The sequence below is a fragment of the Pteropus vampyrus genome, unplaced genomic scaffold (assembly GCF_000151845.1).
Source record: "Pteropus vampyrus isolate Shadow unplaced genomic scaffold, Pvam_2.0 Scaffold50, whole genome shotgun sequence".
Classification (NCBI taxonomy): Eukaryota; Metazoa; Chordata; class Mammalia; order Chiroptera; family Pteropodidae; genus Pteropus; species Pteropus vampyrus.
The window spans coordinates 5825234-5841936 of record NW_011888831.1 but is presented as its reverse complement, the minus strand read 5'-3'; the positions used below and the strand labels follow the sequence as shown (position 1 = coordinate 5841936).

The 16703-nt window shown below is 46.5% G+C and overlaps 1 protein-coding gene across 1 annotated transcript in view; it reads right to left on the bottom strand.

The window, feature by feature from the left end:
• Positions 1–16703, bottom strand: part of SLC6A4 (solute carrier family 6 member 4) — a 35723-nt gene that overhangs the window by 14576 nt on the left and 4444 nt on the right. The window contains exons 2-9 of the mRNA XM_011359910.2: positions 7125–7587; positions 4769–4903; positions 4119–4338; positions 3086–3224; positions 2430–2564; positions 1966–2069; positions 726–853; positions 344–456 (exon numbers count right to left, since the gene is read on the bottom strand). Coding sequence (XP_011358212.1) covers positions 344–456; positions 726–853; positions 1966–2069; positions 2430–2564; positions 3086–3224; positions 4119–4338; positions 4769–4903; positions 7125–7467 — 1317 coding nt within the window. The 5' untranslated portion in view covers positions 7468–7587. The remainder of the gene's footprint in view (positions 1–343; positions 457–725; positions 854–1965; positions 2070–2429; positions 2565–3085; positions 3225–4118; positions 4339–4768; positions 4904–7124; positions 7588–16703) is intronic.

The following is a 16703-nucleotide window of genomic DNA, read 5'->3' as shown; positions in this document are numbered from 1 at the left end:
ATAAGTGCAAGGCACTGAGCTGGAGGGGGGTAGCAGGGCAGTGGACCAGAGCAACCTTGCCCTGGCCTTTAGGTGCTGCTGTGTGGTCAAGGGACAGTGCACAATAATAACAGTTCACATATCCAGAGCCCCTGGCCTGCGCCAGGCACTTCACCCTTATTATCCATTAATGACTCCCTAATGTGCTAGAGGGCAGTAAGCATAGTCAGTGAGGAGTGGAGGAGGGGCTCAGGAGCACCAGGAGGGAGCAGCCAACATGCCTGGGGTGGACCGGATGGGGGGGAATGGGTATAGTTTCCTTTTCCTCCGCCCCAGAGTCAGATTTCCCTCCCCATTCACTTACCGTGCTATCCAAGCCCAGTGTGATTAACATCAAGAAGAAGATGATGGCAAAGAACGTGGATGCCGGCATGTTGGCTATGGCTTCTGCATATGTGATGAAGAGGAGGCTGGGGCCTGAGACAGAGGGAAAGAGAGGAGGATCCCACAGTGTATTCAAGGCCGTGGAGCTGGGTGCCAAGTGCCCCCACTTTCCACCATGGCCTGAACGCACGGAAAGGGTTGAGATCTCCGAGGCAGTAAGTTTCTCTAAAACCTTTGAAAATTTTAAAGGAAACACTCAGAAATAATTCAAAAGTTAGATATTGAAAAAATCCAATTTGAGCCTTTGAGCAGCAAAGCAATTCTGTGGAAGCAAGGGATCTAAACAGAACCCAAGATCCTACCCGCATCTTTGGCCACCTCAGACACATCTTCATTCCTCATCTCAGCCATGTACCCGAGCACCGTGAAGATGACGAATCCTGAAACGAAGCTCGTCATGCAGTTCACCACACTGGTCACCAAGGCGTCTCTGGGGCAGAAAACCGAAAGGGCTGAGACATTTCCAACATTTCCAGCATTTCCAGCATAAGGAGCATCTGTCTCCAGCCATGGCAAAGGTGAGCAGGCCGAGCTCACAGGGTCTTCAAGCCTGTCCTGGGGTCCCCTCACAGCACCTGGCATCTCAGACTGGTTGGGTCAGCCTTGATGCACAAGCTGCCACACACACCATGGGGAGGACAGCAGGTCAGGAGTGGTTCTAAGAGACGGTCCTGTTGAGAGCCAGCATGACACAGACCTCTTCATTTCAAACCAAGCTTGCTGAGAAGCAGGGCCTGGGTTGGAGTGAGTGCCGGAAGGAGGCCTTATCCTCACATTTGTGAAGTCATCAAATTTAGACTTTTGACATTACGTGCAAATGGGGTTACGACTGCCACACTTTTGAAAGAAGACCTGGCCTCATCACACAACTTCCGGCTGGTGTCTCGATGCAAGGCCACATTGCTGAGAGTGCCTGTGAATTCCTTTTTTTAAAAAAATTAATCCTGTAATTATCTTATTTATAGCATGATTAGATTGCTGGACATTGCCATCTGTGATAGAACATTAAAACAAAGTTTACTCTAAAGACAATGAGTGATATTTACATCGTAATTGGCGCAACACTCTCTGATTCGTCAAAATTTCTGAAATGAGGTTTTTGCCACAGAAATTATAACATTTCATGTTGCTCAAAATAGTTTAATCATTATGCTTCTTGTGTATTTATACATAAACAAATTATCACATTATAATTTTTGTTGTTAAAGATAATAAGTCAAATCTAAACATGTACTGTCTACTGTTATTTTTTGTAAACCTGCTTTGGAATTTCTTAATTTTTTTATACAGTGACTCTCACAAAATAGAGGTGGCCTGGGGCTTCTCTCAAGCCCCGAGTGGCCTGGGAGAGACTATGGTTTGGTGGGTGCTCTGGCTATGGGTGAATTGATCAGGAACCTGTGGCACCTCTGAGGGTCCAAATGTCAACATGGCCTGAGCCCAGCCAGGTTTGAGGCCATCAGTTCGATCACCTCCCTCCAGACCAGCTGACTTACGCTCACCCCACTTTTAAGCTTTGCTTGAGGGGCCTTTGATACTCACTGATAACAGTTGTTGTTGAATTTGTTGTAGCTAGCGAAAGCCAGTAGGACCCCAAAGCCAGGACCAAGAGAGAAGAAGATCTGAGCAGCAGCATCCACCCACACCTGGAACACAGCAGAGATGAGGGCAAGGGCTGAGGCCCCAGCCAACACTGGGTACCAGCAGCAGCATCCTCATGCCTCTACATGGCCACATGCAGACAGAAAAAACCAGCTCTCGAGACTCATTCCAGGGATGGCCACATACCAAGTGCAAACAAATGTGATTTCTCTTCCTATCATGTAGGCATAAACCAATCCAGTGGCCTCAACTATACTTTTCATGCTTGTATTTTTGGTTTAAAATACCACTGCGGACTTGCCATTAAACCCATATTTCCATTGTTCTTACTATCCTAATTGGAGGTATTGGCTTCAGTTAGTAAAATCTCAGTTAGGTGCACACTGTTTTCCTCACTGTCTTACCCCTGTCTCCAGGAGCTTCTGCCAGTTGGGTTTCAAGTAGAAGAGCACACCCCTCCAGGCTCCAGGGAGTGTAGCTCCCCTCACCAGCAGGACCAGAAGGATGATGTACGGGAAGGTGGCTGTCACCCATACCACCTGTGATGAAGAAAAAACAGGTTATCATCATGTGGATGGTGGTGATTTTTGTTCTTGAAAATCTCCAAGAAAGGAGATCTCCCTCTTTTTTTTCTGTAATTTTAGGAGACAGGGTTGTGTGGCAGAAAGATCACAGACTTTAGGATCAGAGAGGGGTCAGATTCACTGCTTGCTGGTACTAACTACCCCGACACCCACTCCCCATCTGTGAAATGGGGGAAATACCTCACAGCGAAAATCAAGCACTCAGTGTATATAAAGCATTGAACATGGTCTGTGATAGGTTTTCAATAAATTATTGCCACTCTTATTCATTGTGCTACTACCAGTGAGTTAAAGAAATTGTTTTAAAAATCACTTAATGGTTCTTGAGATTGGCCCACTTTTAGAATTTTCTAACAGATTTGGTGAGTATCACAGGATGTGTTTGGGGTTGAAGGAAACAATGTCCCCCGAGTTCTGAGTTTGAGATTCTCTGGGGCCCCTTGGCAGCCTGGATCAGTAGCCAGAGTCCTCCTTACCTTGCCAGAGGTTTTGATGCCTTTCCAGATGCTAAAGTAAATAACAGTGAAGATCAGCATGATGCAGAAGGCAAGCTGCCAGCTGATGCCCCCCAGGTCCTGGAGTCCCTTAGACCGGTGGATCTGCAGGACATGGCGCCTGGAGTGAAAGAGAAAGCAAGCCCGTGAGACGGCCTGAACAGTGACCTGAGCGCATCGTCTTGATACCTCCAGGAGCACGCCAAGAGAAGAAATGGACACTGCATTGCAAGGGCCGAGTGGTCACCAGCCTTCAGGAAGAGCTGGGTTTGGCTCTGCCCGTCCTGAAGGAGAAGGCGGCACATTCGGGCGACCAACCCTGGAAGAGTGCTCACCCCAAAGGCAGACAGCCAGGTCTTTCCTTCCCTGGCTGGGACCCAACCAACCAGGAAACATGACCAACAGGACTTCTGGGTACATGAGGATTTGTCTGTGTGGGAATTGGGTCCCTTCCCCATCCCAAAACAGCTCTCTTTGGGCTGCCATTGTCTGAAATTCCAGCACTAAAAATACTACCTACTCCAGGGAAGGGTAGATCCCACTTACGAAGTAAACACACAAAACCAGGAACTATTTGAATAGTTTCAAACTACTAAGGTGGTAGAAAGCTTTGCTTCCATGACACTGGCTGGGAGGAGGGCCCGGGAAGAAGGGAGGTTTTTGAAGTAGGGGGGTATAATTTGGGAACTTGAAGGTGGGATTGTCCTGGGCGTGTTGGGGCCGCCTGGAATGGCGCATCAGGAAGGGTGGGGTGGCACAGAGGGCCAGGTTATTGAGCACTCAAGGTGGAGTCTCCTCACTCCAAATCTGGCCTGGGCTGGCCCTGCCCCTCACCCACTCGCATTTACTCCACTTGCCCTGACAGCTTCTTCTCTCAGAAATTTGGCAGGAAAGAGGTGAAGAGTCCCTGCCCCTGCAGCTCCTGCTCTCCCGACCCAACCTCTGTCCTAAGAAGCCAAACTCCAGGGTAGTGGCCTGCCCCCAACAAACCACCCCCTCACTTACAGGCACTTACGTGTAAAATTCCTCCGCAGGGGACGTGGAGTGAAGTGTCCAGGTGACGTTGTCTTCGGAGAAGTAGTTGGTGCAGTTGCCAGTGTTCCAGGAGTTCTTGCAGCTGGTCCAGGGCAGCTGATCCGTGAAGGAGGAGATGAGGTAGTAGAGCGCCCAGGCCATGATGGTGTTGTAGTAGGAGGCGATGTAGAAGGCGATGATGCAGATGGCGTAACCAATCCCTGGGAGGGAGGGCGAGGGGGGCCAAGTGTAAAAGGCAGCCCAACGGTGAAAGAGGGAAACAGGGCCTTGGACAGCCCTACAGGGATGGGGCGGGGGGTGGGAAGGGAGTCATTCCCCAAAGACTCTGGGAGATGGGAGAAAAGTGACGATGTGGTAAATGCCTTATATGTATTTGCAAAGTTACGTTTCAGTTACTTGCTGTTAATGCTTTAGAATTTTTCTATTTCTTTTTCTTTTAGTTGCCATTTATTATTTCCTTTTAACAATCTCATGCCACTTGAGCTGTCAAAAACTTAATTCCTATACTCGAATTATCTCCCAGGGTGACCTGAGGCCTAACTGATTGCAGAAGAAGGTCCCCAGCTCCCACCCACTAATGGAAATCACCGTTTCCTTGGAAAACCCTCCCCACCCAAGCCTTTCAGCTACCTTTGAAAAGAGGGCAGATTTTCCTCCATATCGAAATGCATCCGTTTCGGTGGTATTGGCCCAGCACAAGCTCCATGTAGAAGAGTGGGACCCCTCCAAAAATGGCCATGATGGTATAGGGGAGAAGGAACGCCCCTGCGACAGATGAAAGACAATTTCACTCCCTGTCCACATCTGCCCCAGGATGGCCCACGTGATCTGGACACCAGGGGTCATGCCAAGAATCACAGAGCCATCCGAAGCTCAAGCATCATGAAGCCCCCTGTGCCGAGTGACCACCACTGTACTCCCTTGGTTTTGGTGCTTTGTCAGAAGCAGGAGCAGACATAGTTCCACAACAAAAGAGAGGTTTTGGAGGAGACAGAGAGGAAATGGAAAGAAAGCTGAATTGGGGAATCAACAGAACGGGCACTGGGACCAGTTCTACTTCTAACTGCCTGGAGGACCCTGGGCCACTTCTCTTCTCTGAGTATTTCCTCCCCTGTAAAATGACAGGGTTGAGGAGAGCTAAAGTTCCCAAACCCAGCCATGCATCATTATCATTGGTGAGCTTATGATCTCCTGAAGCAGAAGCTCCAGGTATGGGTATAACACAAATGTTTTTCAGCTCCCCAGGTGATTCTGATACAACCAGTACATGGACTAGCACCTGGGACCCTCTCCTATGACAGATCTCCTGTGACAACCTGTACAACAGCTGTAATAATCTATGAGTCACCGAATTAGCATCTTTGTAAATCTATATTATCCCTGGCTCCAGGCACTTGATTACTAATATTTGGCTATATTTCCATAATTCAACTGAGCCAGGATGCTTTCCCTGAGCCACCTTTGCAGGTGTGGCTTAAAGGGGTAATTTGTCACAGACCAAGAAATGATGAAGCCGCTGCATCTCTGGTGATGCTTTTGTCTCCTGGCTTTCGTGGCTGAGGCGGAATTTGGAAATACCAAGTTAGGGATTGCTTACCGGCAGCCTGAGTTTTAGCCCAAAGGATGGGTCAGCTGTGATTATCCCTGATAACTTTCCCTCCCATAAAGTGCTTTAAACCTAGAAACCAGAAGCAGTGTAGCTCAGAAAGGTCCCACCTGACTTGTAATCACTTTAGGGACATCTGGATTGAGAATAAGAACTACCTTGTGTTCTCACGGTGGCATTTGTCCAAAGGGTTTGCTTGCCTGGCTTTCTAGTAGAGAATGAGTGTAGGGGAAATGGCATCGGTGACCCGGCCCCTTATGTAATGCTCAGGCTAAAGGTGAGTCCTCTCAAACTGGAGATAAGGTCGTTCCAACCTCCTCTCCTCCCAGGTGGGGAGCACTGAGCTTCCCCAACTCAACTCCCACCCCCCGAACTGGAATTGCCTTTGCAACTGCATAGACAATGGCCCTTAAGAGCAGCAAATCCAGGCAACTCTGTGTCAAGCCATGGAGGAAATGAGGGGGACACAAATTAATTATCCCCTAAACCTCATTTTAGCTACCTTCCCAAATATGTTGCCAGAGATCCTGTCAAAATAAATACCGACTGATTTGACTTCCATCTCTCCTTTTCCTATTCTGATGGCAAGTCCAGTGTTGGCACAGAGGCCCCATACCTACTCACTCCTCTCTCTTGCTCTACTCTCTAGGGCTCCCATATTCATGCCTACATGCAGCTACTATTTTTCATAATCTACAACTGCCCTTGAGGCACTGGGGGTAGAAAGAGGAACAAGAAATAGTCTCTGGCCTCAAAAATCTCATGCTCTCGTAAGAGATATAAGGCACAGCCATGCATGGTTTGGGGTGGACACCAATATCATGCCGTGGCTGGGTTCAGCTCTGGATCATGCCCCCATTGTAACTTGAGACTCTGGACCTGAGCTGACACCCTTATTTGACCTCGCCCAGGTCCAAAGGCCCGGGAGGATCTGGGACGCTGAAGCCACTTCCCAATCTTTCCTTACACAGATCTACCCTCTCTGGAGTCTTCTGAGCAGACCTGCCAGCAAGAGTTTAAGAGTGCAATACAGTACTGCTGGTCATCCCTCGCAGTGTGGAGAATGGAGCCTGGAAAATGCAGGGATGAGAAGGGGGCTCTTCAACAAATGGAGCACTAATGATGTTGAAAATCTGCCGGGGTCAGGTTTGAGAGATCTCATCCAGCTTCAGAACCCAGAGAGCCTCGGACATACTGACTTAGAGTGTTGGCTTACTAGAGATTTATCTTTTAGATAAGCTTCAAAGTTTCAGCAATCACATTCCCAGACTCATATCAATTAAACAAGACAGAAAAGACACGATTTATCCTCTGACCTCCCAAGAGGCTCTACAGACCACCACTGGGTCAGAGCCTCTGCTGGTGGCCCATGATACTGACCCCCTCCATTCTGGTAACATATGTAGGGAAAGCGCCAGACGTTGCCCAGGTCCACGGCGTAGCCAATGACCGACAGGAGGAAATCCACCTTCTTGCCCCAGGTCTCCCGTTCCCCCTGATGAATCTCAGCCACTAGGGCCGTGGTGGCAGCCGGGATGGAGTGTTCGGTGTCGTCGCCTGCACTGGGGCTTGGAACCGCTGAGTACCCATTGGAGATTTGGCCAGACTCCGTTTTATCCCCAGGGGTGGGGACACCCTTCTGCAGCATTCCATTCTCCTGACAATCATCTCCATCCTTACACGCTGACAGGTCCTTCTGGGACTTTAAAGGCGTGGTCTCCATCCTGCTAGCTAGATGACACTAGTAGATGACACTGATGCCCATCTGTCGAGGACCCGAACTGAATTCTTAGTGTGGGATCTGTAGGTGTCCTCAGAGCTTTTATTAATAGGATTGAGAGCTCTGTCGGAAAGATACACAGAGAAAGGAGAATGGAATTAGACATATTACTTGTCTTGGGTATTAACTCATCACACATCTTAAACTACACTAGCTAATGGGATTATAAATGCATCTGTTAAATCTGAGACACCTATTTGCTACATGGCAGTGAATAAAATCAACTACATTCTTCAACCTTTATAAGGTATCAAACAACAATCAAGTAATCTGAAAAGGCAAAAACAAAACAAAACAATCGAAAGTAGACAGCAAATCGCCAAGGTCCCGCACAGGCTCTGTTTAAGAACAAAATATTGACTTCACTTTGAGGGACTGGAATCTCACGCTGGAGTTTACCAGTAACTCAGAAGAAAGTAAGAAGGAGGCTCGTTTCAACAAAGCTTCACAGAGCACTTACTTTGTCCCGGATGCTGTGCTGGGAAAAGAATACAAATAAAGAGGTTGTTTCGATATTTGGGTAGATAAGGACAGAGTGCTCCATCATTTAAGCTGAACGCTCAAAATATATTTCATGTACACTATCAATGTGACTTAGAAAGAAAGAAGCACAGGATAGAGGTGAAAAGGCCACCCTTTGTGAAGCACCCTTAGCTCCTGAACTATGGATATTTTCATTCTCCCTGTAGCCCAGCTCTTAGAAGCCTTTGGGCAGCTTCTAGCTGCTTCCAGCTGTGTCCAGTCCATCTGTGCTCCTCCTTTCTGTGTCTCATTACACCTCTGCAAGTCCACCTGGGCCTTACACTGCCGTTCACCATTCATTCTTCTTCCCACTCCCCAGCAACAGTGGGCAGGTGGAGTCACCTCTCATTCACATAGGAAGAGCCAGGGAAAGAGCACGGAGATGACAGATGCCAGCGTGGCTGGTGTCTCTGTCCCCACATGCTGCAGTAAGGAGAGCTGGCCCAGGGCCTCTGAGCCTTCCTATCCCTGCTGTGGGCCGGGGTGCAGGGACGTCAGCTCGGCTCGCTCAGCTCCTCTGTATTGAGGTCTGAGATGTCAAACACAGGGTAGAAATCCGAGCCCTTTTGGACTTTAAACCTATGGCCTGTTATAAAGTAATCAGCAGCCAAAACCTTCCAGCTAACTTCATTTCTTCTGGGCCTGAACATTTCTAACTCTTGAAACAGTCTGGGAGTTGAAGGATGTTTCTGCTTAATTGAGATCGCATACCTTTCTAGGAAAAGGCATCTGCCATCATTATTCATACCTGCAATGGTCTGATCCTAATCTTACAACTCCAACAGTCGGAGGACAGCCAGGAATTGGTAGTTAATAAAAATGGCAGTGTATGCGTCCTATCTACTTGGGACTTTCAATGACTGTAACTTAACTATCCACACGTGGAAATGTGAAAACAAAAACATAATGAATGAAAAATTAAAACACAAAGTAGTAGGGTCACATGGTGACTATGTACATAAATACTGGAAAAGATGAGACATGAACACCAGGGGACACAAGTAATTGGAGTTTTATGTTCGCTGGGTTCTTTTTTTCCTATGAATTAGAGAATAAAAATTTTTAAGGGATTCATTGTTGCCAAAAATATTACAGCAGCAAGAGAGAAACCAACTCTATGGAGCCAGTGCGTGTGTGTGCGCGTGTGCGTGTGTGCGTGTGCGTGTGCGTGTGTGTGTGTGTGTGTGTGTGTGTAGGTGGGGTAGGTATCCTGAATTCTCCTTTATCTAGCAGCTGTTTGGACTCCTTCCCTGACCCTATCCCAGGCTCAGGGATGCAAACATCACTCATAGAATACAAATTTCCGACTGAATGATCTATATAAAACCCTATTCTGTTCATCTTTATGTTGTTTTCCAGCCTCACCCTGCTCCCCTTTCCTTGTGACCTCAATTAGACTTGATGAACTTTTTAAATAACCACACATCCTCTCATCTACCATAAGTAACCATTTATGAGGCCAAGAAAGGTTTTTAAGTTCTTTTTTTTTTTTTTTTTTTTAGAGGGAGAGATGATGCCAATATATTTAAATTCACAGCTAGATTCAACCTGAACTTGGGGTGGTCTCTGGCTGTGTTGTTTGAAGAAGGTCTCTGCTCTTCCCTCTGGCCTGTATCAACGACATGCTTTCCACATTAAACACTGAAGAACTGGAAGACCAGATGGCAGAGATAAAGAGCTTTACCATGTGCAGCCAGATGGCGCCCAACTGACAGAGCCTACCCGAGACTGAGGTCCCTCTGTCTTCATCCTCCTTTCTCCATCCTCAAAATTTTCCCCAAAATTTTCTGTAGGAACTTCTTTCTAGCTTCAAGACTGCAACTTTTCTCTCATTTAAATTGAAGCTCGAGAGCAAATGTTATCGCCCACCCTCTCTCCGACATGTCCACCGGGGGCTATGAAAGGGAAATGTTGGTAGGGGCAAGAAATGCTTAGCCATGCTAGTGACTTGTCACCCTGCCACAGGAGTCGAGTGATTTGTTCTAGATTTCATTAACTTTCTCTCTTGGGGCACTCGTCAAGGAAGTTGGAAAAAGTGTATTGGTGAATTTTAGGGGACAATGTAGGTTCTTCAGGGTCCTCAGAGGCTCAGTCCCCAAGGCATCTGATCTTGATTTCTTGGCAACTGTCATGAGCAGCTTCTAGAAGAGTAATACACTATTGTCTACTTCTGTTCTGAGGATTACAAAGGTCTCGTTTCCTGAAATACCCCGACACATTTTTTCTTCTTCTTATTTTATCAACAGGCTGAAATGGCCCAAGTCATAAGAAAAGCTGTGAAGAGTGTTTCTCAGCTGACTCACAGCCTCGGGTTGCTTCTCCCTAGAAATTAGTCTCTCTCTATCCAGCTCTGCTTTCTAGGGTTCTCCTACTGTGCTCCTGCATCTGATCATAGAGCTTGGCATGCAAACAGATAAGTGACAGCCACTTGAAGCCACTAAACTGGTAGAGAAGCATATCTCCTTTTCAACTCACTCGTTGGCCTCTCCCTCTGAGAAAAAAACCCCTCCCAGGTACTAATTGGGTTGGCCAAGAGCAGATGGCCCGGCCTGGGTCCCTTTCTGTCTGCGGGATGCTGCCTGTGGGCCCAGATTCCTTTCCCACTTTTCTGATCCTACACAGCACTGACCAGCTTTTTCTCCTGAGACCAGAGGACAATGATTGAGAGCAAGCTGGCCCAAGTATACAGAGGTATACAGAGGTAAGAGTTGTTAAGAAGGTTGGCTTCCAAGAATGCTCTCTCAGAAGCTTTCTTTTTTAAAAGATATTTTTACCCTGCTGGATAGAGTTCTTGCAAAAGAGATCAATATTATAGCTATGACCTCTTCCAGGCAGGCTTTGAGTTTCTCCATGGCCAGAAAAAGCCCTGGAAGCCTTCTGTAGCATCTTGAATGTGTGTCGTTGTCCCAGGCTGACCATGGGTGACAGGCCATGGGTGATGCCACATAAAACCCAGCCCCTCAGTGGGACCACAGCTTGACACGCAGGAGCTTCATCTCCCACATCACCGCGCACAAGAGGCAGCACAGTGGTGAAGATGATGGGCTGACAGTCGGCTTCCTGTGCACACTTCTGCTTCCTCTCAGCCAGGCTGGTGGGCTAATTCACCTCATCTCCCCCCTAGTAAAAAGAATTGTTTCTATTTAAACTTCTCCTGATCACATCTCCATTCTTACCATGAACCCTGTCTCTGTAGCCAGGGAAACCAGTATCTGAACAAGCATGTAATTACAGTTAGAGTGATTAGTCATGAAACCACCCAGCCCTTTGGAAATACCGGTGTTCCTATGTGTCTGTTTGTCATTCATCAGCACATTCTAAGCAGAAACACTATAGAAATGTTGTACTTTGACTTCACGTGTAGAAATCAAAGTGAATTCATTTCTCAGGACACTCGATTTCCATTTCAAAAACCAAACAAAAGAAAACCCAGCATGAATTATGGGTTTACCACTGAGATAAGATTAATTACAGGTCATATAGCCAAGTAGCAATTTGCATCCTCTATTCTGAGTGAGTCTAAAGGTCCCAAGACACCTATCAAGGATGATAGAAATCATGGGACTCTGGCACAACTAACACAGTAAACACCACACCTGGCCCTCCACCACGGGCCAACCCTCATTCAGCAGTGATATGCTGTATGCCTACTATGTGCTAGGTTCTTGGAGACAAAGCAGGCACAGTCCTGCCTTCATGGCGTTCATGGTACAAGGCCAAAATCTGACTGGTAGGAAAAGCTGGTGCTACCTTTAGTGCTGTTGCACCTCCTGCTGTAAGCTGAGGTATCTGCTGACTTGATGCAGCATGTTTAGATACCTCACATGTCTAGTTCCAAATTGCCCTCAGGTTTTAAAAGTCTTCCTTTCGTTGCTATTGCACAGCTTCTGTCAGAGGGCCCTGGATTTCAGTTGATTCTGGCTCACAAGCTCCGCAGTGTAAGAAGGGGGTTCGTATTTCTATCTGTTGAAGGGATTGTTCTCTGAGGTGTGAGTGTCCTATGTTGTGAGCCACTGGACAGGGATTCCTAGGTCACCTTTCAAACAAAATAGAGACTTCACGATATGAATGAAGAGAGTGGAGAAAATCTGCTTGTTTTTTTGGACATAAGGAGTAGAAGTGTACTATCACAGCCATCTCATTATCCAAAGAATTCCTTGTACGAGAGAGTTAGGCAGTTGAATTTTTTGGAGAGGAATTAAAATACTCAGGGCCTATCGGCCAGCTACCATGAGAAAGGAAAAGGGTCTCTGTCCAGAACTTTCTGTGCCTGGGAGAGTAAAATCTAGAGGATTAGCCATTTGCAGTGAGGTTGAGATCACTCTAGAGGCTGCCCAAAAGTACAATGGATTATTCATTTTGCCTTTAATCAAAAGAAATGAATTTGGCCTAACAGGCATGAACAGTCCTCTTCTAGTGAAAAGGTACAGCCAAGCCCTAGGCTAACTACCTCCTTGAGACATCGCTTAATAGTTCCTGCATGTCCACAACTCATAGCTTTCCTGTCTCAAGATCTGTGCTGGAACCTCAGATCCACCACTTACTATGTGACTTTGGACAGGTTGCTTAACCTCTCTGAGCTTCTATTTATAAAATATATAAAACAGACCATTAAAATTCCCTACTTCCAAAAGGCTGTTGTGGGAATTAAATAAAAATATGATAAATATTTAACTCAGTGTCGAGCACATGGAAAGCATCAGTAAATGACAGTGAGTTGATGGCCACTATGCCACCACACATATGCAACCCATTCTGCTTGTCTTCTTCATACCCACTAAGGGAAACTGAGGCTCACAAGGCTAAGTGATTCATAACCCAGCACACAAGGAGTGGGCAGCTTGAGCCAGAAGCTGAGGCCTCCATCTCCTTCCACGAGACCTCCCTGGTCCATGCTTGGAGTCACTGGGAAACTTGTAAACAGCAGATTCCTGGGCTGCTCTCCTGGAGATTCTAATTCAAGAGATCCGTGTGAGTGCTGAACTTTAACAAGCACCCAGGTTATCAGGGGCAGGTGGTCCGCGGAGCATGCCCAGTGCATCCTTGTCTTGCCCCTTCGCTGCCTCTAATTACCCTGCATCCTCTGAGGTCCGGCTTAAGTTTCTATCCACACCCCTCCATGAAGCTTCCTCTTGCCACCCCAGCCCAAGATGATCTCTCTCTCTCCTCCATCATTCATCACTGATTATCGGGTCTCATTAGTTACTTTTTACATATACTGGTTTTGCATTCCCCTGGCAGCAGGGGCCACGGCTTATACATCCCTGTGTTCAATACTTGCTAACTGGTGTGCACACTGCACAGCTCCCAGCATGGAGGGTCTGTTTCGGGTTTCTGGGCACAGGGCCCGGGGAACTGCAGAGGCCATGCTGGCAGGCTTGAGCCTCAGGTGAGACACTCCTCTTCCCCAGAGTGCCATTCCCAGGGGCCCTGCCCCTTCTGCTCTCACCCATCAGGAAGATCTGCCATGCATCCTGGGGGAGGATGGAGGACTGTCACCAACAGTAATTGTAATGGACTATAGACTGGAAAAGATTGACATATCTTGGATTAAAAAAGAGCACATTAAAGTTGTGCTTTTTAGACTTTGAAACAAATACCAGCAGGCACAACCGTCAATGGCCTAAGTTCCAAATGTTCATTTGTGTGTCGTTTGTTTGGAAGGAACTTGGACTATATTTTCTACCCATAGAAATAAATGTCGTAAACACTGGTTAGCCTCCTAAGCTGGCTTACAAAATCCTAGTTTAACAGTAAAAATTCTAAAACATCTAAAATGCCAGCTGTAGAACAGAGCGTTGTTAACTACTACGAAACGGGGTGGGAGTGGGAACGACAATGAAACTGATTAGAAGTTATTTATTTATTTTAACATTCTTTCTGGTTCTTGAGGAAAACTAAATTGGACAGAAGGACAGAGAAGCAGAGACATTCTTGAATAGATTCCACGCAGGTGTCTCTTAGGCGCCTTTAAAGTGCTTTAGAAGTTGATGACATGAATTCCTTATTATACTTAACTCCACAACTTACTTTTTGCAGAAAACAAAACTGCTTTCACTCCGTTGCTGTTATATGTTATAACATGGACAAGGCCAGGAAAGACACTTGGGAAACTCAAATGGGTGATATGTTAGATTAAGCAGCATTAGGTGTGTCACACCTTCTAAACACTCCTTTATTGTTGTTATAATGCAGTTTATGCAATAAATAGAAATCGAGATAAAAAAAACTTGAGAGCATTTCCAAACATTTTTTCCATAGTAATAGGTATATCACTAAGACAATTTTTGTGTGAAACAGACATGATTAGACCCACAAAGGGAGCCGAGAGGGAGAGGAGGGAGGAAAGCGAAGAAAACCAGCCCCAGGGAAAGTGTGTAATGAAATGAGAGTGGAGTTACTTGTGGCAGCTGAGCAAGGTGGGGAGAAAAGGGGAGGAGAAAAGCATTTGAGGTGGAATTGAAGAAAACAGTGAGTAGTGAAGATGAGGGGCGGGGGAACTGGGCCCATTTCTCTGGGTGGGAGAACAAAATGGGGATAGAACGGAGGGGAGAGAGAGATGGGGTCAGGTAGCAGAGTGGAGGGGGGCGTGAAGGCCGGGTGTGGCCAACTCTTCAGCCACCAGACGTTTGCGATCTGGTGTCGCTTGAATTGAAGGTGCCTATACGCTCAAGTCAAGAAGTTCTGGAATATGTTTTACAAGGAGTCACACACACAGTTTGGGGACATTCATAAAAAAAAAAATCAGTTCATCATGACATAGATCATTAGATCTAGTTCCCAGATGTGAGAAATAGTTTCCAATCCCTAGGAGTTTCTGGTCTCAAAAAGTAACCCTTGATGCTAAAAAGGACATCTTTGAAATAGTGGGGGAAATTTGAATATGGGCTATATATTTGATAATAATATTTTGTCAATGTGAAGTTTCTCAAATGTGATAATAATGGGGTTATGTAGGAGAATATCCTTGTTCTTAGGAGACATGGGCTGAAGTATTTAGGGAGAAGTATTTGGATGTCTGCAAATTCTCAAAGGTTCAACACAAAATTATATATGTATATAAATTGTATAATTATTACATTAATAATGTCAAATATTCTACACAACATATCAAATTATATATATAATATATGCAGAAATTAGATATACGTATAATTAGAGAGAGAGTACACGCACGATTATGTCAAAATGTTAACAACTAGCGAGTACGGGTGAGGTTTCCCTGGACCACTTCTCTGGATTTTTGGTTGAAATTTTTCTAAATAAAAAATTGGGGCGAGAAAAATAATTCTACCCCTCAGAGGAGCTGGGAAACTTCCAGTCAGTCAAACCTCCCTGCAGCCGGTGGTGTGCCCAGAATAGCATATCTCCTCTCTCCCCCCAATCCCTTCCCACCCCTTTCCTCCCAGCCCAAGCTCTCTTCCTCTGAGACCAGGGAAAGAGCCAGCTAACTAGATTAGCATTTAAAAACAACACACCCAGGGGAGAGAAAAGAACAGAGTGCAGGAGATTCAGGTTCCAGGCCTGGCTGTGTCCTTACAGGCTGTGAGCGAGCTTGAGCAAGCCATGGAGGACTCTTGGAGCAGATCCCTTCCAACTCTGCCTCTCCCTAGTCTCCGGAGCCCCTCAATTAAAGGAAGAGATTCAGTTTATTCTATTTTCATTCAGCAGCTCAGTAACAAAGGAAACAGAATGTCTTTTTCCTTGAATATGCCCAGAAAGACAACACAAAAACACAAGGCAAAGGTCCACTGGCTTGCTCCTTCCCACAGAGCCTACCTACCAGCCTCCAGCTCTGGATTCTCCCACAGCACACAACTGGCTCTTCCAGATCTGTCACTTGGCCTTGTCACAACCTCCCTCTCACCTCTTTCCTCCCTACCTCAAATTATTATACAAAGATCCAGACCTCGGATCCCAGGAGACCTTCTTCATGCCATCTGCCACTTCTCAGTGCCTGGGGACCCTGGCCACCGAGTTAGCCCTGGGATATCACCTCCATGTCTCCACATCACTGGGGTTCATCTCTTGCTCTTCAGTCCAGGGGTTTCTGAGGTTAATGGAGGGCTATTTGGTCCTGGCTTTTTACAAGCCTATGGTTTAAATACCCGCTAACAAGTAAGTACCCTTGGTCCAGGGTTAGGGTGGCAGCGAGGGAGCTGTTGTCAGTTTCCGGGAGAGCCAAAGGAAATAAGAAAATAATGCAGTCATACTCACCTTATCTCTACTTATTCTGTCACCTCTTTAGACATAAGGCTGAGAAAACACTCATTTGGTTTAAAAATGTGCTGTTGACATTCAAAAAGTGAGCATTCATCTTCCCAGTCACTGCGAGCTGACAAAGGCCAGGTTGGAGGGAATGCCCCCTTCACAGAGACATTACTCAGAGACCATTTCTGAAGGTGGACCCAAGTCAGTACGATGAGCTCTGCCTAGAAATAAGGGGTCTGTGTTGGCCAGTGTGGGAGGGCGGGTCTCGAGCCCACCCTAGAAAAGCAGTTCACCCCTCTGCCCAGGGAACATCACTTATGCCAGGTTTCTTTTAAAGGCTAGTTTTATCTGTGTTCCACCTGGGTCTTTCCTAGAAAGATGACAGTTTTCTTTCCTTAGTGTGCTATTTTGTCCAATGAAACCCAGAAAGTGACACGCAACCTTGG